Source organism: Rhinatrema bivittatum, chromosome 9 (genome assembly GCF_901001135.1).
Source record: "Rhinatrema bivittatum chromosome 9, aRhiBiv1.1, whole genome shotgun sequence".
In the NCBI taxonomy this organism is placed as follows: Eukaryota; Metazoa; Chordata; class Amphibia; order Gymnophiona; family Rhinatrematidae; genus Rhinatrema; species Rhinatrema bivittatum.
The window spans coordinates 262,759,232-262,783,642 of NC_042623.1; the positions used below are offsets into that span (position 1 = coordinate 262,759,232).

General features: G+C 41.2%; 1 protein-coding gene across 9 annotated transcripts in view; it reads right to left on the reverse strand.

Annotated features, from left to right (window-relative positions):
* Positions 1–24,411, reverse strand: part of OTOL1 (otolin 1) — a 102,906-nt gene that overhangs the window by 23,755 nt on the left and 54,740 nt on the right. For 5 of the 9 annotated variants that reach the window (XM_029616413.1, XM_029616411.1, XM_029616412.1 and 2 more), the window contains exons 2-3: positions 22,701–23,273; positions 19,504–19,980 (exon numbers count right to left, since the gene is read on the reverse strand). In XM_029616413.1, the coding sequence (XP_029472273.1) occupies positions 19,504–19,980; positions 22,701–23,271 (1,048 nt within the window). In that variant the 5' untranslated portion in view covers positions 23,272–23,273. Of the gene's footprint in view, positions 1–4,976; positions 5,109–14,007; positions 14,143–19,213; positions 19,346–19,503; positions 19,981–22,700; positions 23,274–24,411 lie in introns of those variants that run through there. The other 4 variants (XM_029616416.1, XM_029616419.1, XM_029616417.1 and 1 more) reach the window with 4 other exon arrangements.

The window sequence follows — 24,411 nt, forward strand, 5'->3', positions numbered from 1 at the left end:
GGCTGGTAGTGGCGAAGCTCCTGCTGGCCTCTGCTTCCCATCCAGCCTTCCAACCCGACAGTGGGGACCTGTGGTGGTTTCCCCTGCAAGTAGCGCCAACACCATCTTGGGCCAAGGGTCCACGAATGCAATAGATTCTAAAACAGGGGTTCTCAGTTCCTGTTCTCAAGGGCTGGAAAAAGATCTGGTTTTCAGGAAAATTAGTTTATCCAAATTAACCTTGTTCTTAAGTGAAATGTATGCAAATATATCTACTAAATAACCACGGTAGATATGCTGAGGACCCCTGCTACAGGATTTTCCTAATCTGTACTGATGACCTCACAGCCAAGCAGATTTTCAGGTTGTTCACAATGAATATGCATGAGACAAATTTGCATATTCAGTGTCTCTGATGTTTGCAAATTTATCTGAAAATCTGATGAGTTGTGGGGTCATCAGGACAGGTCTGGGAAGCCCTTTACTCCAACTTCAGTTCTCAAGGGCCACAAACAGGTCTGGTTTTCAGGGTAACTAAACTATACAAATTAGATCATATGTATGGAAAGAAATCTGATGAATATTTATAGTAGAGCTAGTTTGGCATGACAAATCAGAAATAAGACTACTATCTATTCCTAGACTGAGATGATTATTTACTGAGATCAGAATTGTTTAACTCTGTCTTATCAGTTAAAAATATTGCTCTTGTTAATATAACTTTATATTACAATTAATATTAGAAAAATACATCTTTAATGCAGGGAAACCTTTCTCATTGAAAAGGAACTTCTAGATGACATGAGGCTTCAAGGGGGCAGATTCAAGACTAACATCAGGAAATATGTTATCACAGAAAGGATGGTGAATGAGTGCAATTGCTTACCAGCGGAAATGATGGTAAAAAGTAGAATATCAAATGTCTATAAACCAATAAATAAAATAATTAAACCCAAAAGCGCATAAGGACCAGTGCTTTTCAATATATTTATAAATGATCTGGAAAGGAATGCGATGAGTGAGGTTATCAAATTTGCAGATGATACAAAATTATTCAGAGTAGTTAAATCACAAGTAGATTGTGATAAATTGCAGGAGGACCTTGCAAAACTGGAAGATTGGGCATCCAAGTGGCAGATGAAATTTAATGTGCACAAGTGCAAGGTGTTGCATATAGGGAAAAATAACCCTTGCTGTATTTACATGATGTTAAATTCCATATTAGGAGCTATCACCCAGGAAAAAGATCTAGGCATCATAGTGGATAAAACTTTGAAATCATCGGCTCAGTGTGCTGCAGCAGTCAAAAAAGCAAAGAGAATGTTAGAAATTATTAGGAAGGGAATGGTGAATAAAATGGAAAATGCCATAATGCCTCTATATCGCTCCATGGTGAGACCGCACCTTGAGTACTGTGTACATTTCTGGTCGCAGCATCTAAAAAAAGATATAGTTGTGATGGAGAAGGTACAGAGAAGAGCGACCAAAATAATAAAGGGATGGAACAGCTCCCCTATGAGGAAAGGCTAAAAAGATTATGGCTGTTCAGCTTGGAGAAGAGACGGCTGAGGGGGATATGATAGAGGTGTTTAAAATCATGAGAGGTCTACAAGGGGTAAATGTGAATCGGTTATTTACTCTTTCAGATAATAGAAGGAAAAGGGGGCACTCTATGAAGTTTGCAAGTAGCACATTTAAAACTAGTCAGAGAAAATTTGTTTTCACTCAATGCACAATTAAGCTCTGGAATTTGTTGCCAGGGGATGTGGTTAGTGCAGTTAGTGTAGCTGGTTTTAAAAAAGGTTTCAATAAGTACTTGCCAGGTACTTGTAGCCTGGCCTGGCCACTGTTAGAAACAGGATACTCGGCTTGATGGACCCTTGGTTTGACCAATTTCTTATGTTCTTAGTTTCTTATGAAACTGCAGGGGGGCCAAAAACAATTATAAAATTTCTAAATTACAGAACATAAAACATTGAATGTACCTAATAAACATTTAGGGGCTAATTTTGTAACAGCCTGCATTAATTTGCCAGCCACTACACGCAAACCTCACTTTGGCACATACATTCACTTTGACACTGAGCCCATATCAAATTTACCTGCACACACTTCTACCTGCTAGTGCGTGCACAGAGATTTTCCCAGAAAATTTGCACACCTATTTTTGAAAATTAAAAAAAAAAAATGTGCACGCCCATGCCAACTCCTTCCCAATGCCAAACCGCCCCACCCCCGGGAATGACTCCACTCAGTGCAGGTAGATTTATGTGCATACTGGACATACACGCATAGGTTTACCCGCATATCGAGTGGGCAATTTTATAATAGACCATGCGCACAAGTAATGCACTGTTTTACCTGCGGAAGTGCCTTTGAAAATGACCCTGCTCAGATGTTGCCTTTTGAAGATGTTTATCTTCAGAGAGCAAGTTATTAATTAATTAACAAAGGTAATAGCTCTCATCATCCCACATTTTTCCCATTGGATTTTACTCTGTTTTCACTCTGTCAATGGAATGAAATTTATGCTTTTTTTCAGTTTTCTGTTTAAAATTATTCCAAGAAACATACGTGACCATACATGCCGAGGTAAATGATGACATAAACTGGCACATTTACTTCGAAATATATTTAAAAATTATGGCCATAATCGCCAACCAATACCAATTTGGTTCCCCTACAGAATGGAAGCTGAGCTCGAGTTTCAGTTCGGTCTAGCCTGAATCCCAGTATCCCACGCACTTGATTTAAACTTCCCAGAATTCAGAAGGCGCTCAGATGAACATTAGTGTGATAAACAAGACCCATGCCTTAACCTAAACACTCCTCCCGCTGCTGAAATGTATTAAATTAACTGGATTTGGTTTTTCTTTGGAGGAACAGAATGCAAAATGTTCACATTTTAAACGCACAACAGAGAAATTGTTCCTTTCTATAATGGACACCTGGCAACCATACACCCATACGCCTCGCTGTTGGCATACGGAGCCATCTGCCAACCACCCACCTCTCAGAAAATTCTGGCAAGAAGCAAATGAGGGAAAGTGATCTGACATTAACATAACAAAGCATGTATTTCTTTGCTCTGCCAGGATTAAACATTTTCATGTGTCACATGCACAGCACTTCTCAGGAGTGATTTTTTAATTCTCCAAGCCTGTGACCCATCAGATGAAAGTTTCAAGGATGCAGCTGTGAAGAAAGGTGGAGCAAATAATTGGGTGCTCCATCAATGATAACAACAGCACCTTTTTTTCCCTCAGCCTTTATCATAGAAAGCAAATTCTGATCCGATATCATTTGATAATTAATGACCTGGTAGACATTTCATTGCTTAGCATCTGGGTCAATAAGAAGCTGTGTAGTGCAGGACTGATAAAAATCTGTGACAGACTGAACATTTAGGGCTCTGTATTAGAAAGGCCCTAAAGTGACTGATTGGGTTTAGAAACAGGTAAAGTGGAACGTGATAAAAGGTAATGGTCAATGGAGCTCACCCCGAGGAAAGGGGCATTACTAGTGGTTGGCCACAATGGTCAGTCTTCGGTGCGGTTCTTTCAACGCTTTCATTAGCAATATTGCAGCAAAGCTATCAAGCAAGGTTTCTCTTTTTTTTGCTGATGATATCAAAATCTGGAACAGGTTAGACAACCAGGAAGGTGTGGAAAACGGGAGGAAGGATCTAGCAAAAAGCTCGAGGAGTGGTCTAGAACAGAGGTTCACAAACCTGTCCTCGGGGACACCCCAGCCAGTCAGATTTTCAGGATATCTGCAATGAATATACATGAGAAAGATTTGCATGCACTGGAGGCGGTGCTTAAATATGCCTTCCGCTATGTACAGCAAATTGTGATATCTTCCACCAGAATGTCTTGTTAGCCTGTTGGAAAGCTGCAGTGGATTCCTTTTCAATGCAGCCCCACAAGCCTGTACCTTGAAACGTTGTTTAGCCTTGTAAACGTGGCATCTCTAACCTACAGGTTTTAGGCTTTCTCATAGCTAATATTAAATGCTGCCTGAGTTTTTACATATTCAAGTTTTTATATAGAACTAAAAAAAGAGAGAAATTCATCATTTTATCTGAATGAAAATGGAGCAAAAACACAAGAGTGGAAGTTATCTTTCTAGGGCATCTCTCTTTGCGAACAACCTGAAAATGAATCCTACCTGAAAAGCATCAGGGTCTGTCCGAGCCAGGAGCAGGACAGAAGATGTTCTGTTCCTGGAAACCTAACCGCACGTTCATGCAAGATGTTACAGGCTGGGCACTCACTTCCCCTTTCAGAATAGTTTTGCTGTTTAACGGTGCTCGATCTGATGGGGAACAATCCCTGACATTGTCTATGTACTGTAACTCAAGCAATTACTAAGGTTCACTGGAACAGAACATCAACTAAACTCTTAGTAGGAAGTTTGAAAAAAACCTCTTTATTCACAAACAGTGCAAGCTAGCAACCAAACAGAAATATAGTAATAAGATTATTTCGATGGTTTATTGTACATATAACGGGCTTAGATGGAGACTAACATGATGCACATTAACTCGGTGCAAACCGATCTACTTTTTCAATTGCTTGAAAAATAAATTCTACCATGATGGACAGATGGAAAATAGAATGCCTATATTTTTAACACAATGAATGATCATTTATATGGACTTTAATATAGCAGTTACTAAGCTGATATAATACCTCTGCACATTTGTTATATTAATGTGTTGCAACTGTATTATGTTTTGACTAAAGTTTTTTATAAATCTGCTTAGCAGTTGAAGTTACCCTCTCCCGCCCATGAAAAATGCAGAGATAGGATATTTCTCTTTAAACTGCATTCACTGTCCTAGTCCGCCAAAAGCAAACTGCAAATCAATGCCATTTTCATAAAGAATTCCCATTTTCATTATTTGCAGCTTCTAAGTGCAACACCAAAATGTCAGTATAAAGTACTAATCCTTTAAAAGAGAAAGTAAAGCAGGAAGGTTGGTTATCTCCTACCTTGCCACAGGTCTCCTGATTGCGAATATGATGCCTGGATGGCACATGGGGAAAGTCAATCTATCCTCATTAAGGCTCTAATTTATTTTATTGCTCTAATTATTTCAGCCTTGGCCAATGAGAGAGTGGGCACCTACGAGAAATAAAGGGATTGGCTATTTCTTCCAAAGGTAACAGAAGTTTCATTGAAATCTGAAACAATGCAAATAGTTTGGCTTGGTTTCTCCTGTTTCCTTGTTCCTCAACTGGCTTCACGCCATTGCAGAAATAATGATCCAGGAGAGATGATGTAGTGGCTTTCAGTGCAAACTGTCTGAAAAGAAGAACCATTAAAGGTCCTCAGAGTATTTCACATGTCTTTATCAATCTTTGCTGCACTTATACTTTTCTGAGAGGAAAGAGGAGGAATTGCAATGGCAAGACCAATAATAGATTTTTAAAATACTGCATGTCAGCTTAAGATTGCAAAAAAAAACCCCAAAAAATTATATTATGACAACAAGACATTGGCACAGATAACTTTCTGATGAGGGAGTCAACTTTGAAGCCCCTTGTGGCAGAGGTTAAGGAAAGGTCCTAGAAGGTAGACCCTGACTAAGAGGTCATAATGATTAAAAAAAAAAGTCTTACTTCAAAGTAATTACATTTCACTGAACAAATTTGATTTTTTTTTTTCCATTGCCATTACATGTTGGTGGATCCAAACTAGTTTTCTGCAGTTAAATAAACAAATCGATTGAGTGGAGAAGGAGCAAAGCAAACCAGCACTGAGCACCATGGCTAGGGATTGCCTTTCCTTACACCAACGTGTTTACTTGGAGTCTCGGGACCAAATTTATCCCAGGAATTTTGCGGTTTTATCTGCAGAAAACTTTTTTTTATAACTCAGATGCTTCGCGTGTACAGTGCAAAGTGCATGAAACATTAAATTAAATTCTCCCTGATAGACACATCATTTTTTCCTTCACACCTCTCACACAATAACAGGTCACTGAGAAAAAGAAGGCAGCGTCTAGGGGAGAACAGCACACACCTCATTTCTGCTTTCCCTCGCAGTATCTTATACGATAAATGCTTAGATTAGTGGACAGGAAACTGGCACCTGCTAAGCATGGAGTTTGTTTCCAATCAACCTCTTGCACAGGAAACTTTATATTCCCATGCTTAAAGCAAAAACAAAAACAAAACAAAAAAAAAATATATATATATATATATATGAGAGCCTGAGAGAGAGATGAGTGTCCAACATAGCCAGTTAGTGTTAAGTAATTAGATATAGGACGTGTCTCCACCACAACACTATCTTTCCAGGATATCTCTCTTCTCTAAGATAACTGGCTAGACTTAAGCCACCAGCTATGCCTGTTCACAAAAGTGGCCACCTAACTTTTCTGGCCAGTGTCAAACGTCCCCCTGACCTGACTGCAGCTCCCGAAATGCCCAGAATTTGAATGGCTGAAGTATTCAGAACATTTCATTTTAGGCATGATGACAAGAGTGAAGTAAGAAAGAATAAAAGAATGAAAACAGAATGAAGCAAAAACAGAAACACTGAATCTTCTGTATTCTGTCTCTCAAAGGTTTAATCAACAGTATTACTAGAAATAAATGGCCTTCAGTACTGTTTGCCCTGCATTATAAAATTTGTCTTGATACATCATGGAGAATAATTGGGTATGATATTATAGGATTCTGATTTAAAAAAAATAAAGACACCAAATTGTCACGGTTTGAAGGGGGAGGGTTTGAGGAAAGAACGCACACAAGCAAGAATTCCCTGCGATTCTTCAGGCCGTCCTGATGGACTGAAATGCTCGAACTGTACTCGCTGGAGAAAAAGAAATGGAAGGCACATGATAGAAACATTCTCATATTTGACAGGCTTCAATGAAGTGCAGGAAGGTGAAATTGTCCATAGAAAAAGAAATTCAAGGACCAGGGGGTCGCGAAATGAAGTTGCAAGAAGGAAGGCTGAAAGGAAACATGAGGAAATGCTTCTTTACTGACAGGATGATAGATGCCTGGAATAGTCTACAGGCAGAGGTCAAGGCAAGCAACACAGAATTGAAACATAGTTGGGAAAGACAAGGAATGAAGTGGTAATTGATAAGTGAAGGGTACAAGGTAGAAGAAATTAAGGAAGGGGCTTCAATGTTTGCTCAGTCTCATGAAATAATAGAGGACTAATGAGGAAAACATAAGCAAACAGGAAAAGGGTGATTGACTGCACCAGGCTTCCAAGAACACTGGGATTGCAACCCTAAAACACTGCTACAATGGCCTCAGGTTTCCAAGATGGCTGAGGTTACCTGTACAGAGTGGCCATTGTATTAACTCTAACATTAATGAGCATGCCTGGGAAAGGTAGAGAACAGTGGTGGGAAAAGGCTGAGAGTTCAGGTTAAAAACCTGAGGGGGGGGGGGGGGGGTAAGTTGACGTTGGTTTTGGAATGGGAATTAATATGCTCAAAGCGTTAGAAAACTAGAGAGAAAGGCAACTAAGCAGACTAGAGGGAACATTTGGTCTTTATCTTCTATAATTTGCTACGTGTTCCTAAGGTCTAGCTTTTAAGAAACAGTCCGTAACGTCATCAAATGAATTGGAAGTCACAGGATAAGGCTCTAGATTGTAAGTATCATTAGCTGATTGTTACGATATCGGCTGCTATGCCGCCTTGTCATACCTTGACCATGATGCCTCCCCACCAGCAGAGGTCTCCTCGGAGCTCCATTCCATGCTATCCATGTCAGCTCCTCACTTCTCAGCCTGAAGTGCAGCTTCCTCACAACCAGGATGTTGTGCTCACTCGCAGGACAGGTCCCTGAGCAACTCCACTCACTACTCTACTGCCGCTGAGCCAGTCCTTGTGGCATTGAAGTCGCCGATGATGATGTCCCTGCCTTGCGCCACTGGGCTGCTAACTCCACTCTTCTTCGTGGCTGGGATGCCACTGACCCCTACTTCTCGGTGTGGCTGGGGACACCACCGACGCTGCCGCTCCTGCCCTGTCTCTAGCTCACATACATGCCTCTCTTCACAATTTAAAGGGCCTGTGGCAGGAAAAGCCCCAGGGCCCTTTCTGATGATGTCATCCAGTCAGCCCTATAAAAGGGTTCTGCAATATTCACTCCAGGCCTTCGCAAGGATCTTCATGGTTGTCCAATGAAGAGATGTTAAAGTTAATACATTAGGGACTAAGTCACCTCTCTTCCACAACTGGTGAATAATTAAGCCATGTTCTGGTCAACTCCAATGTGAGCAATTGAAAGTGAAGAGGAAGCCATCACCAATTCTCTTAACATCTTCCTATCATTGCTTCGACTCTAAGATCAGATTCCATCGTTGATTGTCTGCCTGCTTGACCACGGACCTTGACACCTGGGAGTAAATCCTCTTCCTAAGCCATATTACAACCAGCAGACCCTGATGTTTCCTGATCCTGGTTCATGCCATGTGATTGACTTTCCTTTCTATTGGCAGAACTTGTGATATTGACTGTTCCATCGCAAGTCCCAAGTTATTTGATCTTGTACCATCCACTTATGAGACTAATAGTCAGCCTGGAATTCAGTACTCCCTGGAAAGCAGTCTTCCTATTTAGAAATGTGTTAAATTCCATCTGTTACTCGGGAGTCTATCCATTTGTAGTCTGGCAGTTTAACAGCAACTCTAGCCACTGAATGGTCAAAAATTGAATCCTCAGTCACCATCAGTGCTTGAGTAGCTTGTGAACAGTAAACTTAATTTGAGCCTCCTCCCAGTAATGTCCACATGGGAACCCAAGAAATTGGACCCATATTTTAAGATGCTATAGTCTAAATCTGCGCCTCCAGTCATGTCCTTCATTGTGTCCTCGTCCAAATGTCAGCCAATTTTCATCCAATAAATAAATATGAAGTGATGCCCTATGGCATCACTTCATATTTATTTCCTGCCTTATCTTCTTTCCAGCTTGTTGCAAGCTTCCAAGTTCTCTTCCCTGTTGATTGTAACTTTTGACTCATTCCTACTTACTGTTTATCTTTCGTTTACTTGAATAGTTACCCCAGTTTTTTATTCTTGTTAATTGTAAACCAATCCGATATGGTTATTTACTATGAAGGTCGGTATATAAAACTGTTAAATAAATAAATAAATAAATCCAGTATGTCTCAAATGGTTCCTCGCCTCAGTTCCTTTAACCAAGCATCTTCAGATCCTATGTTTGGACCCTTGACTCCCCCTGCTAGTATAAGGAATACCTTCTCCTCTGAAGCTGGAGAAATGAGGATTGAGGAGGGGGCTTTGAGGAGGGGGTACTGTTGCGTTTACTCACAGGACAGGCCTGCGAGTGGCTCCACTCACCATCCCACTTCTGTCGCCTCTGAGCAGGTCCTTGCGGAGTTGAAATAATCACTGACAATGTCCCTGAATTGCTTTGCTGGGCTGCCGACTACACTCCTCTTCATGGCTGAGATGCCACTGATGCTGACTCCTCTGCGTGGCTGGGGACACCGCCGACACTGCCGCTCCTGCCCTAATATCTCTAGGTGTGCATGCATGCCTCTTTTCACAATTTAAAGGACCTGCAGTGGGAAAAGTCCCACGACCCTTTCTGATGATGTCATCCAGACAGCCCTATAAAAGGGCTCTGCAATCTTCACTCTGAGCCTTTGCAAGGATTTTCATGGTTGTCCATGATTTCTTTGTCCTTCAAGTCTGCCACAGTCATGTTCCTGTCTTGATAGTCGTCATGTTCTTCATTGGATGTTTCTGGCCTTCTCATTCCTGTTCCATGTTCCTGGTCTCTCATTAGTTCTTCATCTAAGTCTCCACCTCGTCCAAGTCTTCTGTGGTTCACTTGTTCCTGGTATTACATCTTCCAAGTCTTCAATCAAGTTCCTGATAGTTGCAAGATGTGCCAATGTTTCTTTCTAACGCCACCACATCTTGAATGCCCACAGAATATGGTAAAACACAAGTTAACTTATCACTCTTGACTTTTTGCTGCAGAGTAAGCAACAAATCCCTGTTACTCCACCTTGCCCACTTTAAAGCTCGCCGCACCACTTTAGCCGGGTAACCCCTTTGAAGAAACCTCTGCTCATTTATTTTGACCGCTCTTTAAATTCTTCTGTGGTCGAGCAAAGCCTTCTAACCCTCAGAAACTGTCCAAATTTAATTAATTTTTGTGGCTGGTAACTGAAGTAACTTAACAGGGTATTCCTATCTGAAGGTTTTTTATAAATTATAAAAAAGAACTGTTCTGCCTCAATAGAAATTTGTATGTCCAAAAACAATACTGTCCTTTCCTCAAAGGTATATGTAAATTGTAGCGATGGATCACAAGTATTTAACCAGCCTATAAATTGAACAAACAATTCCTGACCTCCAGACCAAATTATGATAATATCATCATCTATAAAGCGACGCCAAAATAGCACATGTTGTTTATACAGAGAAACACTCAACCACTGCTTTTCAAACCACCCCACGTATAAGCTGGCTACACTGGGGGCCATGGTGGCCCCCATTGCCATGCCTCCAACCTGTTGGTGAAATTCCCCATCGAATAATATTTGAAAAGCAGTGGTTGAGTGTTTCTCCGTATAAACATGTGCTATTTTGGCGTCACTTTATAGATGACATTATCATAATTTGGTCCGGAAGTCAGGAATTGTTTGAACAATTTATAGGCTGGTTAAATACATGTGATCCATCGCCATCATTACCCATGTGACTCCTGTTCTATGTGTGCTAATGCTCACTCTAACATCAATATACCAATAGCCAAGCTGAAGCATTATGCCCCCACGATAAGAACTTCTTGTATTACTGACACTCTTGTTTACATGATTTGGTGTCCATGTGAATATGTTGGAAAAACCATGAGGAAATTAAAAACCCATCTAATCGAACACAAAAGCACTCTAAAATGTGTGAAAATGGAGGCTCCACTTGTACAACATTGTGTAGAGAAGGGCCATGTGTTTGAAAATCTGAAATGTACAGTGTTATTGGTCCTCAAGAAAGACAAGCGAGGAGGCAACCTAAACCTTAGGTTGCTACAAAAAGAGCAAAGATGGATCTTTAAATTACAGATGGTACACCCTGAAGGCCTCAACAAAGAAGTTGATTGGTCGGTGAATATGTAAAAGAGAAGCTGTTTGGTGTTGAGTCACAGTAAGTTGGTTGTTTAAATGGAGACACTTCCGTTAGATGAAGTTTGAGCGAGAAGCACCATTTGTTGAGGGAGTGCTGCAGGGTTGAGCCGGAAGCAGCTGAAAAAATTAGTAAGTCCCAAAGTTCAAGTGGTCAGATGTGAAATTCAATATTAGTATTTTGAATAAGATTTAGTATGAAGAAGGTTAATGTGTTCTTTACCCTGAAGCAGGCGATAATAGCCGCCGAAACATTGCAATGTTGGGAGTTATTTAAAACTAGCAACGCGGAGGGCAGCATTGGAAGAAAAAAAGAATAAAAAAGACGACTTTTGATTAAGAGTGGGAACACTGAGGTGTTGGTTGAGTGATGGCAAGAAGAACACTACGATGTTGGTGAAATCACGATAAGAAGCTGAGATAAGTTGAATCATTTGCACTTTTTAAGTTTTTTTCTATAAAAATATTGGGAAATAGTAAATGAGGTAACAACTAAATGCCAATACACACGAAATTGGTTGTAGCCCATTGCGGGCAAGAGTCAAATGACATGTGAGCACGTTAAAATCTGATACTAATTCCCTTATTTTAAAAAAGAAAAATTGTTAAAACTTTGAAGATTTTGAAATTCCTCATCAATGTTGTTTGTTTAGTATACAATTATACGGTGAGGATCTGGTAGCCTAATTAGAGAAATTGATAGTATATTGCTTTATACATAAAGGGGCAGATTTTCAAAAGAGTACGCATGTAAATCCCGGGGATTTATGCACGTGACCGTCCTTACGCGCACCGGGCCAATTTTCAAAGGCCCGGTCATGCGTGTATGTCCCGGGGCCTCGGGAAAGGGGTGGGGCGGGAGCGGGGTGGGTATAGAGGCCCCCGGCACAGCGGCCATTTCCTGCTGTGCCGGGGGATCGTATGCCAGCAGGGTGCTGGCGCATGCAACCTGCACCTGCCCCGAGGCAGGTGCAAGAGGTAAATTAAAGATTTTGGGGGGCTAGGTTAGGGCTAGGGGTGGATAGGTTAGGGGAAGGGGAAGGGAGGTTAGTGTAGGGGTTTGGGAAGTTCCCTCCCAGTCCGCTCCGAAATTGGAGTGGACTAGGAGGGAACTGAGCAAGGCCGCGGGTGTCGGCGGGCACAGGATGCACAAGTGTGCACCCCCTGTGCGCGCCGACCCCCGATTTTATAACATGCGCACACGTGTTATAAAATCGGGCGTCCATGTGTGCATGCTGGGTAGCGCGCACACATGGACGCGCGCACATTTGAAAATCTACCCCAAGGTTTTACTTCAGATGTAAATGCTTTCTGGAAACACCTAACTAAAGATAAGATGGCTTTTTTTAAAGATTTGATTAATTTTTAAAATAACAGTGACATAAAATGTACAGAACCTTAGGTACAGGGGCAGATTGGCCTATCGGGGAAGCGGGCATCCCCCGGTGGGCCGGTCGCTCTAGTCACGTGGTCTGCCGAGCGCGGCCGTGACAGAACCGCGCTCGGCAGGCCACGTGGTATCTCCTGGACCGGCCGGCGAATCCCCGGGCCGGTCGTCATCGGGAATCCACCCCTGCTTAGGTACATACCAGACAATACAAAAAGAAATCCAAGTCAAAGGCAGTCAAATCCTAGACTATCACCACATTAAATCCACACATTTATTTTTTGGGGGGGTGGGGGGGAGCATCGTAAAACAAAATTACATCGTTAAACAAAATGACAAAGAAACTTGAATCTAAGTGAGGCAAGACCTAAAATGGATCAAGCAACATTATCCTTGCCTGGTGCTGTATCTACCTCAGATAGTTTATGACAATCCAAAAAAAGATCTCAAATTTAGAACCACTATATTTAATCAAACATTTACATGGATATCATAACATGAAGGAAACACCTAATATGAGAACCTCCTATCTCATTCCTAAGAAAAGATTTATACACTGCACAGAAACTCTAGCCAAATCAGGATATAGTCATATTTTTTGCCACACTAATTCTACATTCATCTTTTGAAAATATAAATGCATTATCCTGCATATATCTTGTTCAAAAAAGCAAAGAAATTAGAAGTGTGACCCTAGTATGTACGTCTGACACAGATTTCTCCAAAAAAGCTAAGATGGCATTTTTATCTTTTAAATTTGATTTGTATTTTTCTTCGGTTGTCCAATCCTCTCCTGCAAGCTCCCATTCTGAAAAGAATTATTGTATGCTAGAAGAACCCGATTTCCTGTCTTGAAACTCCTAAATCCACGATCGAAATTCAACTGTACATATCCCATCCATCTTGGACAAAAAGAGAGGAAGCTCTTGGGTATTTCTCACTTAGTGGATGCATCATGTCAAATGTTGGCAACCTAGAGTTTATCAGTGACTCTTACCTACTATTGGAAATAACTGATTTCCACTTCTAGTCATAACCAATTACAGTTCTTATCAAATTCAGTTTTACAGGAGAACAAATTTCAGCCTGGTGCTCCATGTCAAAAAGGCATGTTATATTGGATATTATAAAACCTCTTCTGTACATTTTCACTTATTACCTTGCAAAATATACTAATTGCAAAAAGCATCCTTTTATCTTCATTGCTTCAGCAAACAAAAGTGTCTGTGTATAACAAAATATATTTTCAGAGAACATTTTACACCACTTCTTACTCAAAATGTCTGAAAATCACACAAATCTTGTTTACAAATGTTTTCATTTTAGTCAAAGCTGAAAATTCATGTTTAATTATCTGGATTTAAAGTCATGCATTTTTCCACAGCTCAGACACTGTAGTTGTGTTAACCAAAGAAAAGAACTATAATGATAGAAAAAATAATTACATAATTCAATTTTATTTCAACCGATGCTCATTTGTCACAGCAGAAAAACAACACCCACCCACTTTCATGAATGTTATCTCTGCTTGTCACATTGCATTCTTCTCAAGCAGGTGTGTCCTGCAACGTGCAGATGAATCAGTGCTTCTTCATCTCAAGACAAGTTTAATGCATACATAGGACTGATCACATGCACCTACAAAAATAGGCAAAGATTCAGGGAGTGTCACTCAGTGAGAAACAGACTGCCTGGTTTTCATCCATATTCTAACAATGACCCAAAATAACGTGTGACACTTCAGGCGGATAGGCAGCCTCCCCTTCCTGCATTTACTCTCTCAATTTAAAAAAGAAACTTACAAACTAAAGTAGAATAGTACTAAAGGAGCAGTGCAAATAGAATCGCTCAGGAAAGGTAACATTGTCGAAAATCTGTTAAAATGTGCAATGGAAAAAAGTGAAAGTTTGGAGACATATGCATTGCAAACTAGCTTACAAGTGAATTTTCAAAGGGTTATGTGCGTGGCTGGGTCTTGTGCGCACCGCGCGCATTTTCAGAAGGGCCCGGTTATGCGCTCAGATTACTTCTGCTGTGGAGGAGCAGTAAGGAACAAAACAAAAACAATTAGGGATACGTAGGGTTAGGTTAGGGGTCGAGGAGGAGAGAGGAAGAGGTAGGGTTAGGGATAGGAAAGCTCCCTCCCAGTCCGCTCCTTAATTGGAGGGGACTGGGAGGGAACCGGGGGAGGCCTGATTGCGTCGTGGCGTGAGGGCTGTAAAATTCTCCCCGCCGGCGCGTGCGTCTTATAAAATCGGCGCGTCCACGTGCGTGCACCGGGAACCTCGTGCACATGGTCGCGCGCAAACTTTTTTAAATCGACCCCTTAGCCAATAAAGTCAGGAGAAAGAAGCTGTTTGAGGAAGGAGCTACTGGGTATTTATTTTATTTATTTATTTATGTAAAATCTTTTCTATACCGTCGTTAAGCTATATACCATCACAACGGTTTACAGAAAGGCACATATAATAATGTTAAAGAAGTGAACTGGGTAATACGTTATACAATAGTGCCAACAGGTTCCGGTTACATACATTTCCACTATAAAGACTATTTGTTGACTGTCATAATAAACTCGGGACCCGGATTGGAAACCATCATGGACAGGGTGCTGGGCTTGATGGACCCACGGTCTGGCCCAGAATGGCAATTCTTATGTGCTTATGAGTTTATTCAATACCTGCAGGGCCGCCTTATACAATTTGAGTCCTTCTATAATAAAAAAGCGATTTTAAAGCTGTTCCCACCCTGGTGCAATATTTGCACCCGTCCCTTTGGTCAAGAAGGCAGCGATTGACAGGAATGCATGGCTTACTTAGCTGTGGGTGATTCTTTCCACATCAGACATAAGCAATAGCATTTTATTTATTTATAGTCTGCCTTTCAGCCACTTCAGAATGGATTGCATTCAGGTACTGTAGGGTTTTTCCCTGACCCCACAGGGCTTACAATCTAAGGGCCTGATTCTTCAAAGTATTTTCGCATAGACAGAGAACGGGAGAAAAGCCTTAGAGAATCAGGCCCTTGAGTCTGTACCTGGGGCAGTGGAGGGGGGACGAGGAGAAGCTGCGGGATTTGAACCACTGCTCTAACCGCTAAGTTGCTCCTCCTCGCCGCTCCATGCCATTCACCTAACAGTGTGAGCTTCAGAAAGAATACGAAATACTTTGATTAGATGGGAGGTGATTTTAAAAACTTACAGGGTCATTCTTTAATCTGCGATCGTCGGTACAGTTTTAAATCAGGGGAAGGGGAGGAGTCAATCAAATTGGGACCCAGCAGAGGAGGAGGAGTAAATTGGGATCACTCCTGCCCCATCTTGACTTCAAATACCCCACAGAAGGGGTAAAAGATGTCCAAGAGCTGGGGGTAAGGGCTTCAATATTAAAATTTTGGCAGCATTGGGATTTTTGCAGCAGGAGATCGGGCTGAGGAGGGCACCTGGTGTATTTGAAACAAAAGGAAAATCCCAATGATTTTGTTGGGGGGGGGGGGGGGGGTGTTTCAATTCATTTTGAAATAATATGTAACGAAAGAGGCTTTTTTGTTGCATTTTTCAATGTCACTTCAAAAAAAATGCACACCTCCCTAATGCTCAACTGGCACAAAACTTCAATAAATGAGCCTCACAGGCTACAGTACTCTCTTTGTTATTTATTTTTGTAATGAAGGTTGCCATATGCATTATTGCAGGGGTGGCCAACTCCAGTCCTCAAGCGCCACAAAGAGGCCTGGTTCTCTGGATATCTGCAATGAATATGCAGGAGATAAATTTGCATGCCATGGAGGCAGTGCCTGCAGATCTATCTCATTCATATTCATTATCGGCCAAATTTTAAAAGGCCTGCTCGCTTTAAAACCGGGAGATATGCGCATGGCCGGGCCACAGCCATGCGCATATCTCCTGGTATGCACTGAAGACCAGCTTGATTAAAAAGGTGCGGGACGGGGACAGGGTATGGACGGGGCGCGGGGCCGGCCGGCACAGTGCCATTAGGCGCTGTCCTGCTGAAGCGCGTGCCGGCAGCCGGCCAGCCTGCGCACCCTACTACTGCTCCGGAGAGTAGGTAGGTATTGAAACAAAAGAAAAACCTAGTTAGAGGGGTTTTAGGGGTCAGGGAAGATGGGGGAAAAGGCAGGAAGGGTAGGTTGGGGGTTTAGGAGGTTCCCTCCCAGTCTACTCGTTTATTGGAGCAGATTGGGAGGGAACTGGAGAAAGGGCCTATCGTATTGCTGCGCGCTTATACTAAAATTCCCCCTTCCCCCCTTCTGTGCGTGAGTCTGCACTCGCAGCACTTGCATGGGCCGATATGAAATCGGGTGCACGTGTGTGCGTGGATAGCGGATTTTATAACATGCACGCGTGTTATAAAATCGGCGCATCCATGTGCATGTGCCGGGACCCTCCGCGCAAATTTAAAAATTCACCTTTATGGTTCCCATCCTGAATACCAGACCTGTTTGTGACTTTTGAGGACCAGAGTCGGCCATCCCTGCATGAGTGAATTAAAGGTGCCACACAGGTGATGTTATACAATACCTAGAGATAAATGGGGTGATTATTTTATCCTATGTATTATGTTACCTTGTTTTGTGCAGCAGTTTAGAAGAGTGCTGCCCTGCATTTTTTCGTTAAGAATCTTTCTGTAAAGAAACCTGGTAATCACTCGCCATGGGAAGCTTTGTGCAATATTGTCTGTTTTAAAAGAAGGGGAAAAAAAAGCCTTTTCCCTTCTCGTAGCTTTCAACCCAATGTTTGCAATTGATTGCTATACTACTGTGACATTTGGAATTAGGATGCTAATGTCGCTGCAGGAGTGCAACTTCCTATATGGCACTGCAGAGATGGAACGGCAGGAAGCTACATATATTCCAAGTTCATAGGTTCTTTACGTCCCCTCTTCCGCTCCCAACATTAGTACTGCAATTCACGTCTTTTTTGTAATCTGCCTTGTGCCTTTCTTAGGAAAAGTTAGAATATAAATTGGAAATAAAGAAGCATATAAATAATAAATAAATCTATGGTGCTGAAATGATGGAACGCCAGGAATACAATGTCATACATGGTACCGCATGAATTCCACAGCTATAGTAACTTGGAGAGTCAAATTCCTACCATTGCATCCAAAATATAAACACCAAGGACTGTTTTTTAAGCCAGATATTCTTTCCAAAATCATAGTCTCATATGGTGATTTGCAGGGTTCATTTATAGCAACAGCATTTACAAATTCCCCACTAGTCCTGCTTCAGTCATAGTCTACTGTATGGGCTGCACAGAATCATTGCACACTAGGCAATGGCCATCATCAAAGTTGTTATTTATATACAAATCCAAATACAAAAGGAGTAGCACTATGCACATTAGGATCCACTAAGGTAACAAGAAAGTTCAGTCAATTGTATGAGATTGCAAGACATTTCCACTTTTATTAATAGTCGTATCAGAAGGCGTTGATTTCGGTCCCTCGCCATGGACCGTGTTTTGCCACTCCGGCTGCATCGGGAGGCACAGAAGTCCAAACCAATAAATGACAGTGTGTTAAAAAAAACAGTATATCCAAAAAAACAATGTCTCCAAACTCACAGTGGTCTGCTCAATCCCCCTTGAGAGTATGTGACAACATATTTAAGAGGGACCCCCATCAGGGAATTGTCAATAAATCTGCAAACAGGGACATGAGAAAGCGCCAGGAAAGTGCATTTCAGGGCTTCTGAAGTAAATACAAGCTACAACCAGGAATCCACTGGGGCATCCAAACATCGGGTGTCAGCTTCTGTCCCTCCCTACGCAGCCCGAGTGGCGAAACACGGCCCGTGCCAGAAGACCGAAATCAACTCCTTCTGATACGACTATTAATAAAAGTGGAATTGCCTTGCAGTCTTGTACAACTGACCGCCCTTTCTTGCTACCTTCGCAGATCCTAATGTGCTTAGCGTTACGCCTTCCGTATTTGGACGTTTTCCACGGAGCGTACCGCTCATCCCCTCCGCCTTTCTTTTTTGCACTAAATCCAAACTAAAAAGTGGCACAGAGACAAAGGAAGTGACCAGTGGATAGTAAGCACCAAAGAATAAACGGATGTTACAGCAAAACTGCATAAAAACATAGAAAATTAAGAAGACAGAGTGCAGGCCTTGTATTTCTAGCAACACCAGCACCAGTTCAGCACCACTCAAGATTTCACCCCTGCTCATTACTTAGGATACATTTATTGGTTTACAGAGAGGTTTTTTTCTATTGCACACCATTGTGAAAGATTTGAAAATTGGTATAGTAAAATAAACATTACCATTACCATGTTCCTACTATACATTTCACATAAATATATGTGCAGACAGATGTGGATATATGAAAATGTGTAATGAGAGAAAACGTCTTTCATAGGTGAAAACTGAAAGATGTTATTCAGAAAATTAATTTTTCTGCCCATTTTTCATACATTGCACAGACCTGTTGAAACAGATTATTATAGTTACAGTGGTGCTGCACAGATTTAAGCTATTTATGAGAATTCTGCATTTCTTTATACTTCTTTTAATGGCCAAGAATTTACTAATCGGGGATGGGGACCACGAGAAAACCAGAAAACACAGAGTCAGTGCTTTCATTTGCAATCAGACCATTTTGGGACCCATTCAATACCTGAAGCCAAACTTCATCATCCTCATTGAGATGAAGAAGTAGCGATCCAGATGCCTGACTTACCTGATGTTCAGCTGGCCTAGTCAAGGTTTGTAAAATGATTTTGCTGTTATGGAACAGTGCAATCCTCAGCGGTTTATTAGAGACACTTAGATGGTAATTAAAAGAGTAGATGCCGGCATTATTAGCTGTAAATACACCTAATTTCATGTCATAGACCTTCTTTTCATTTAAAAAAACTTTTTCGAATCTCACGGGTGATCCTGGCAGTGGAAAGCTCCTTTGCCTTAACAGACCAACCGAGAAGGCTGTGTCTTCAGGTTCCACACAGTCACATTTCTGACCCTTCTCACCTTTCCGCCCTGGGATTCCAGGTGGCCCGTAGTTTCCAGGAGGACCCACTCTTCCTGGAATCCCAGGATCACCTTTTGGACCCTTGGGTCCATATGGACCAGGCAGTCCTGCAGTTCCTTTAGGTCCCATCTCCCCTATTTCGCCACTTTCACCTTTATGACCTTTAGATCCCTTCTGTCCAAGGTTCCCTTCTAGACCAGTTTCACCCTTTGGACCTGGCATCCCACTCACCCCCTTGTCTCCCTTAGGTCCTGAAAGACCCATGGAACCTGGGCTTCCAGTCTCACCCTTATCTCCTCTTTGGCCCTTTGGACAGGAAGGACATGGCCCCCCTGGTTCTCCTTTCTGACCAGAAGGTCCTGGTCCACCTATGTCGCCTTTGAATCCTTGATCACCCTTTTCTCCTTTATATCCAAGTTCTCCTTTTAGTCCTTCAATTCCTTGAATTCCTCTTTTTCCGACCAACCCAGGCTCACCTGTATAAAAAGAACAAGAGTTATGGCAGAATGCATTTTAAACATAACATTAAATGTAATATGAAGCATTATTTTTCAAGGATAAAATTACCCAATCAGCACTTAACATCATGTTATATAACCATAAGACTTTAGGCTCCTATGTATTTTTCAATATTATTAATAATATTGCCCATGTCAATGTCAATAGTCCACCAAAGCCAATTTTCTAGTACATCCTATATTCCTATATAATTTTTAAAAACTAAGCAAGAATGGTGTCTATTAAATTCTTTAAATAAAAACATGTTGTTATACTGAGAATACTGCATTTTTAACTTCAAATGCATATCCACATTTGAATCATGTCAAAAAAGATCGTAATTGTTCTAGAGACACTGACCAGATTGAAAAAAAAAATCAGTATCTCTATGCCAGGTACTAATATTCTGGAACAACATAGATGGATATAAATGTTCTTCCTCACACTTGGCCACATATAAATTAGCAATATTGGTGTTATGATAGCAGTTCCTATCATAATGCCATGAATTTGCATACCATAATGTTGCTGAAAAGAAAAGTAATTGTAATCCAACACAAAAACACTTCCAACTCATATAAAAAGACAGTAGAAATATGGCAAAGCTGAGGGTGACTCTCACAAGTCGATCAAACTATCCTGTTGTGGAATTTTGTTTACAAAGACTCAACATCTAACGTTACTATAAAACGTCAGTTGAAGGTAACTGAACATCCTGTAGAATCCTAAGCACATGGGCCGGATCCTGTATGTACAATACGGCCAAGGCAACAAAAGGTTGCAAAACTAAATCATAAGAAAAACTAAATCATAAGAAATTCAAACAAGGCCTCAAAACGTGGTTATTTGAACTAGCGTTCACACAATGATATCCAACTAAACGGAAATGCCATTTAATTTGCTCCCCCCATTAACTCCCTTCTCCATGTCCCTACTACCCATTAACATTCCCCAAAATTATTCCTCTCCCTTACGCCCGCTCTATCCCTGATTATGATACTTCGATTGGTTTTAAATAATAGAATTTTCCTTTGTTCAATATAGAACTTGTTTTCCCTCTCAGCTCCGTTATTGTATTATATGCTCTATGGTTTTGGTGTTGGTTCGTAAATGATTTTTAGTTACTTCAAATTCATTCTTGTATGTTAAACATTCTACTAAGTGTTGGTTTACGGTCTGCACAGCCTGTTTTCCATCAATCCTGTTATTTGTAATTAATACTAATTAATACTGTTATTTGTAAAGCCTGTTGCTAAGTTATTGTTAATTGTAAACCGCGGTGATGTATATTCTTACGTACTGCGGTATATAAAAATCTCTAAATAAATAAATAAATAAATAAATAAATAAAAGTGATCCCTTAATTGTTATAATGGGTTGACCTGGTGGTGCAGTAAATGACTTATGAACTTTAGGAACAAGATACAGCACTGCAGTGCATTCATGAAAATTTCACAACCAAAAGTCTTTAACTTTTCCGGACATTCTAATTATGAAGGATCCGTTGTATTTTAAAACCAAGTTATATCCAAAGTGGACTGACAGGAACAATTTTCTCTATTATCATAGACACTATCTGAAGAAACTGAAGAATAGTTTGCTGATTATTGATTAGTCAGTTTTTGCGCCTCCACCACATTTGCTCTGATGATTTGGATTTCAAGGCAGCAACGTAAGATTTATACGGGAGATTTTTGGAGGGTGGGGTATATGGTCTCCTGTATAAAGGGAGCTTATAAGCGGGCATAATTTGCTAATAGACAATTCTTGCTACAGCATCGTCAGCCTGAGAAGGAGAACAAGCAGGTCAGTGTCCTTCATCATTCCATCAAATCAGCCAAGCTTGCAGCGGTTATACATACATTTTGGCATGTTTTATCTCTCCATGAAGTTTGTAATACGCCACTTTGCATAGCATGTACTCGGAGGAGAAACATTAAAGACCAAATTGTACACTCAGATCTACCTTTACAAAATGTGCACAGATGTTATCTCCTGGTCATTTTTGCACATTTGTTAGCAAACCACCGAAGAATGTGTTTGGACATATCCCATTACTGAGGTGCAATACAAGAGGCCTTTTTATACCACCTGCATGTCTTCATGGGTTGTTTATGCATTTGTTTGTCCCCGTAACTTCATTTATGTGGGGATGAAGAAATGCACTATAAAATGCAAGCACCCATGGTATCGCATCGTGTATGTTAGAAAATCAGGAAACCTTTGAAAGCAGTTATTTCTTCCAAAGGAGGAGTTACAAAGTACTGACTGAAGGAGTGTCCCAACTTTGCTACATGCCATAGTCACTTTATATTATTATTTTCAATCTGCTAAAATCAGCAAATGGTGATTTAGCGTTAAGAATTGCAGAATGACATCATGCTTAACTTTGCAGCATGTAGAGACTATGTCAGCTTCTGTTCACCGAAGAGATTCACTGAAACATATAATTTGACCAGGGGTGCCCAAGCTTTTGCATACAACTATATGCAGCCCTATTTTGAAAGCTGCATCTCGGTTTATCACCATCAAACGCAACTGTTGTCAGTGCAGCATTAGATCAAACCACGCCGCTTTTACTTTCTGAAAGCCTGTTTACAAAAACCTGTCTCACCATGCAACATGATCGAGACAAGTAAGGAAAAAAAGATCAGTTGCAAATGATGAAGGCAACCAAAGCATTAACAGGTAAGATTACCTGAGTCTCCTCTTTCACCTTGGTCTCCCTTTTGTCCTTCAGGTCCTGGGGTATTACAAGAGCACTGTTTCTCTGCTGTCCCGTTTTCCTTTGGTATATTGAAGAAAGAAGCTACATGATGATCGGATGCTGTGCCTTTGTCAGCACCACGTAAAGGCAAAGAGATGGCTTTGGTTTCCGCCTCCTCCTTTGCCACAATGAAAGGGTTTGTGGTGGTGAATAGTTCTAAATTTATTGGGTCTTTGGGGCCAGCAGGAGAAGACTTCAGCTCTTGTAGGCTAACGCTGTTTTCCACTCCATCTGCTGTATTGTTAAAAGGAAAGGTCGCCGGCGATGCCGCGGAGGTCTGGGAACTCTCTTGACTCCCACCACCTGTGACGGGATCAGTTTCCGTCGTGCCCAGGTCTGGATCAAGGGGAACAGTGGAGACTTGTTTAGGATCTTCAGTTTCCATACCGTTAAGTGTATCCATTGTGAAGGCTGGGTTGGAGGTCAAGCTAAAGAGGGTTGTTGATTTTACCATGACCCAGGCGCTGCAGAGCAAAACCGGTACCAAGAGTGTAGAGGTCATTCCTGCAAGGGACAAAAGGGCAGAGGTAAAAGCAGCAGAGGCACAGTCTTGAAGGAAACCACATAGTCTGGACTGATTGCCACAGGAGGCGGTATTTCAATGGAAAGGGGTTTGTATTTTAAATACACACCGCTGGTCCATAAAACTTGATTATAATCATTTGGGTCAAGAAGTTATATCACTACAATTGTAGTGTGTGTGACTTCTGTGCTATATAATATGAGATCCTGTCACAGGTACTGACACAAATCTAATAATTGATCAGTGCCAAATCCAAGCAAAAATTACTTTTACACCGAGCACAACTAAAATATGCAATTAAATTTACTCGGGATTTTTCCAGTGATGCATGCATGCACATTTCACATTACCTTTACTCAAATTTTGAATGCTATAGAAGATGAAGATCTCAAAGCAAAGTCAGGACAACCACCATAACCAAACCTCAGTGTGACAACCAGGCATTTAGTACAAGAACTAGTGAATAGGCCTTTTATGCTTAGATTAGCAAGTCCTGCCACAATATCAATGTAATTGGAAGTGCATTAAAAATGTAGGTATTTTACAAGAACAAAAAAGATTTTTAAACGGATTAGAGAAAGGTAATTGCCATAATTGCAACTATATAAAATGTGTTTCACAATATTTAGAAAAAGAAAAAAATTCTAGCTGAAAATTTCTTGTCAGGTTCTAAACTGAAATATCACACCACAGAAATTTTGTTTCATTAGTGGGAGAGTTTTGCCTATTTTGATTTTGATGATGGGAGGGTTTTTTTGTTTTGTTTAGGAGCTCTGCACCCTCAGCCCTTGAAATGTGCACCTATTTAAAAATACCAAGATGTCCTTATTTTAAACCCAATGGTTTTTCTCCTAAACCACCTCCCATAAGCCCCAGAGACCTAAAATGACCCCCCCCCCTCCCACCGCAGCTTAACCTCAATGTCCGCTGTCCAAAGGGGGCAGGAGTGAGTCCCCGTCATTCCTGCCCCACCAATTCTGTATTTCAAAAAAACTGCCAACTGCCCTAAGGCTGGTGGCATTCGGAAATACATCCATACCTCGAAATGGCACCAGCCTTCAGTCAAGAGGCACCATTTTGAAATGCAGAACCGGCAGGGCAGGAGCGACTGGCGTTCAT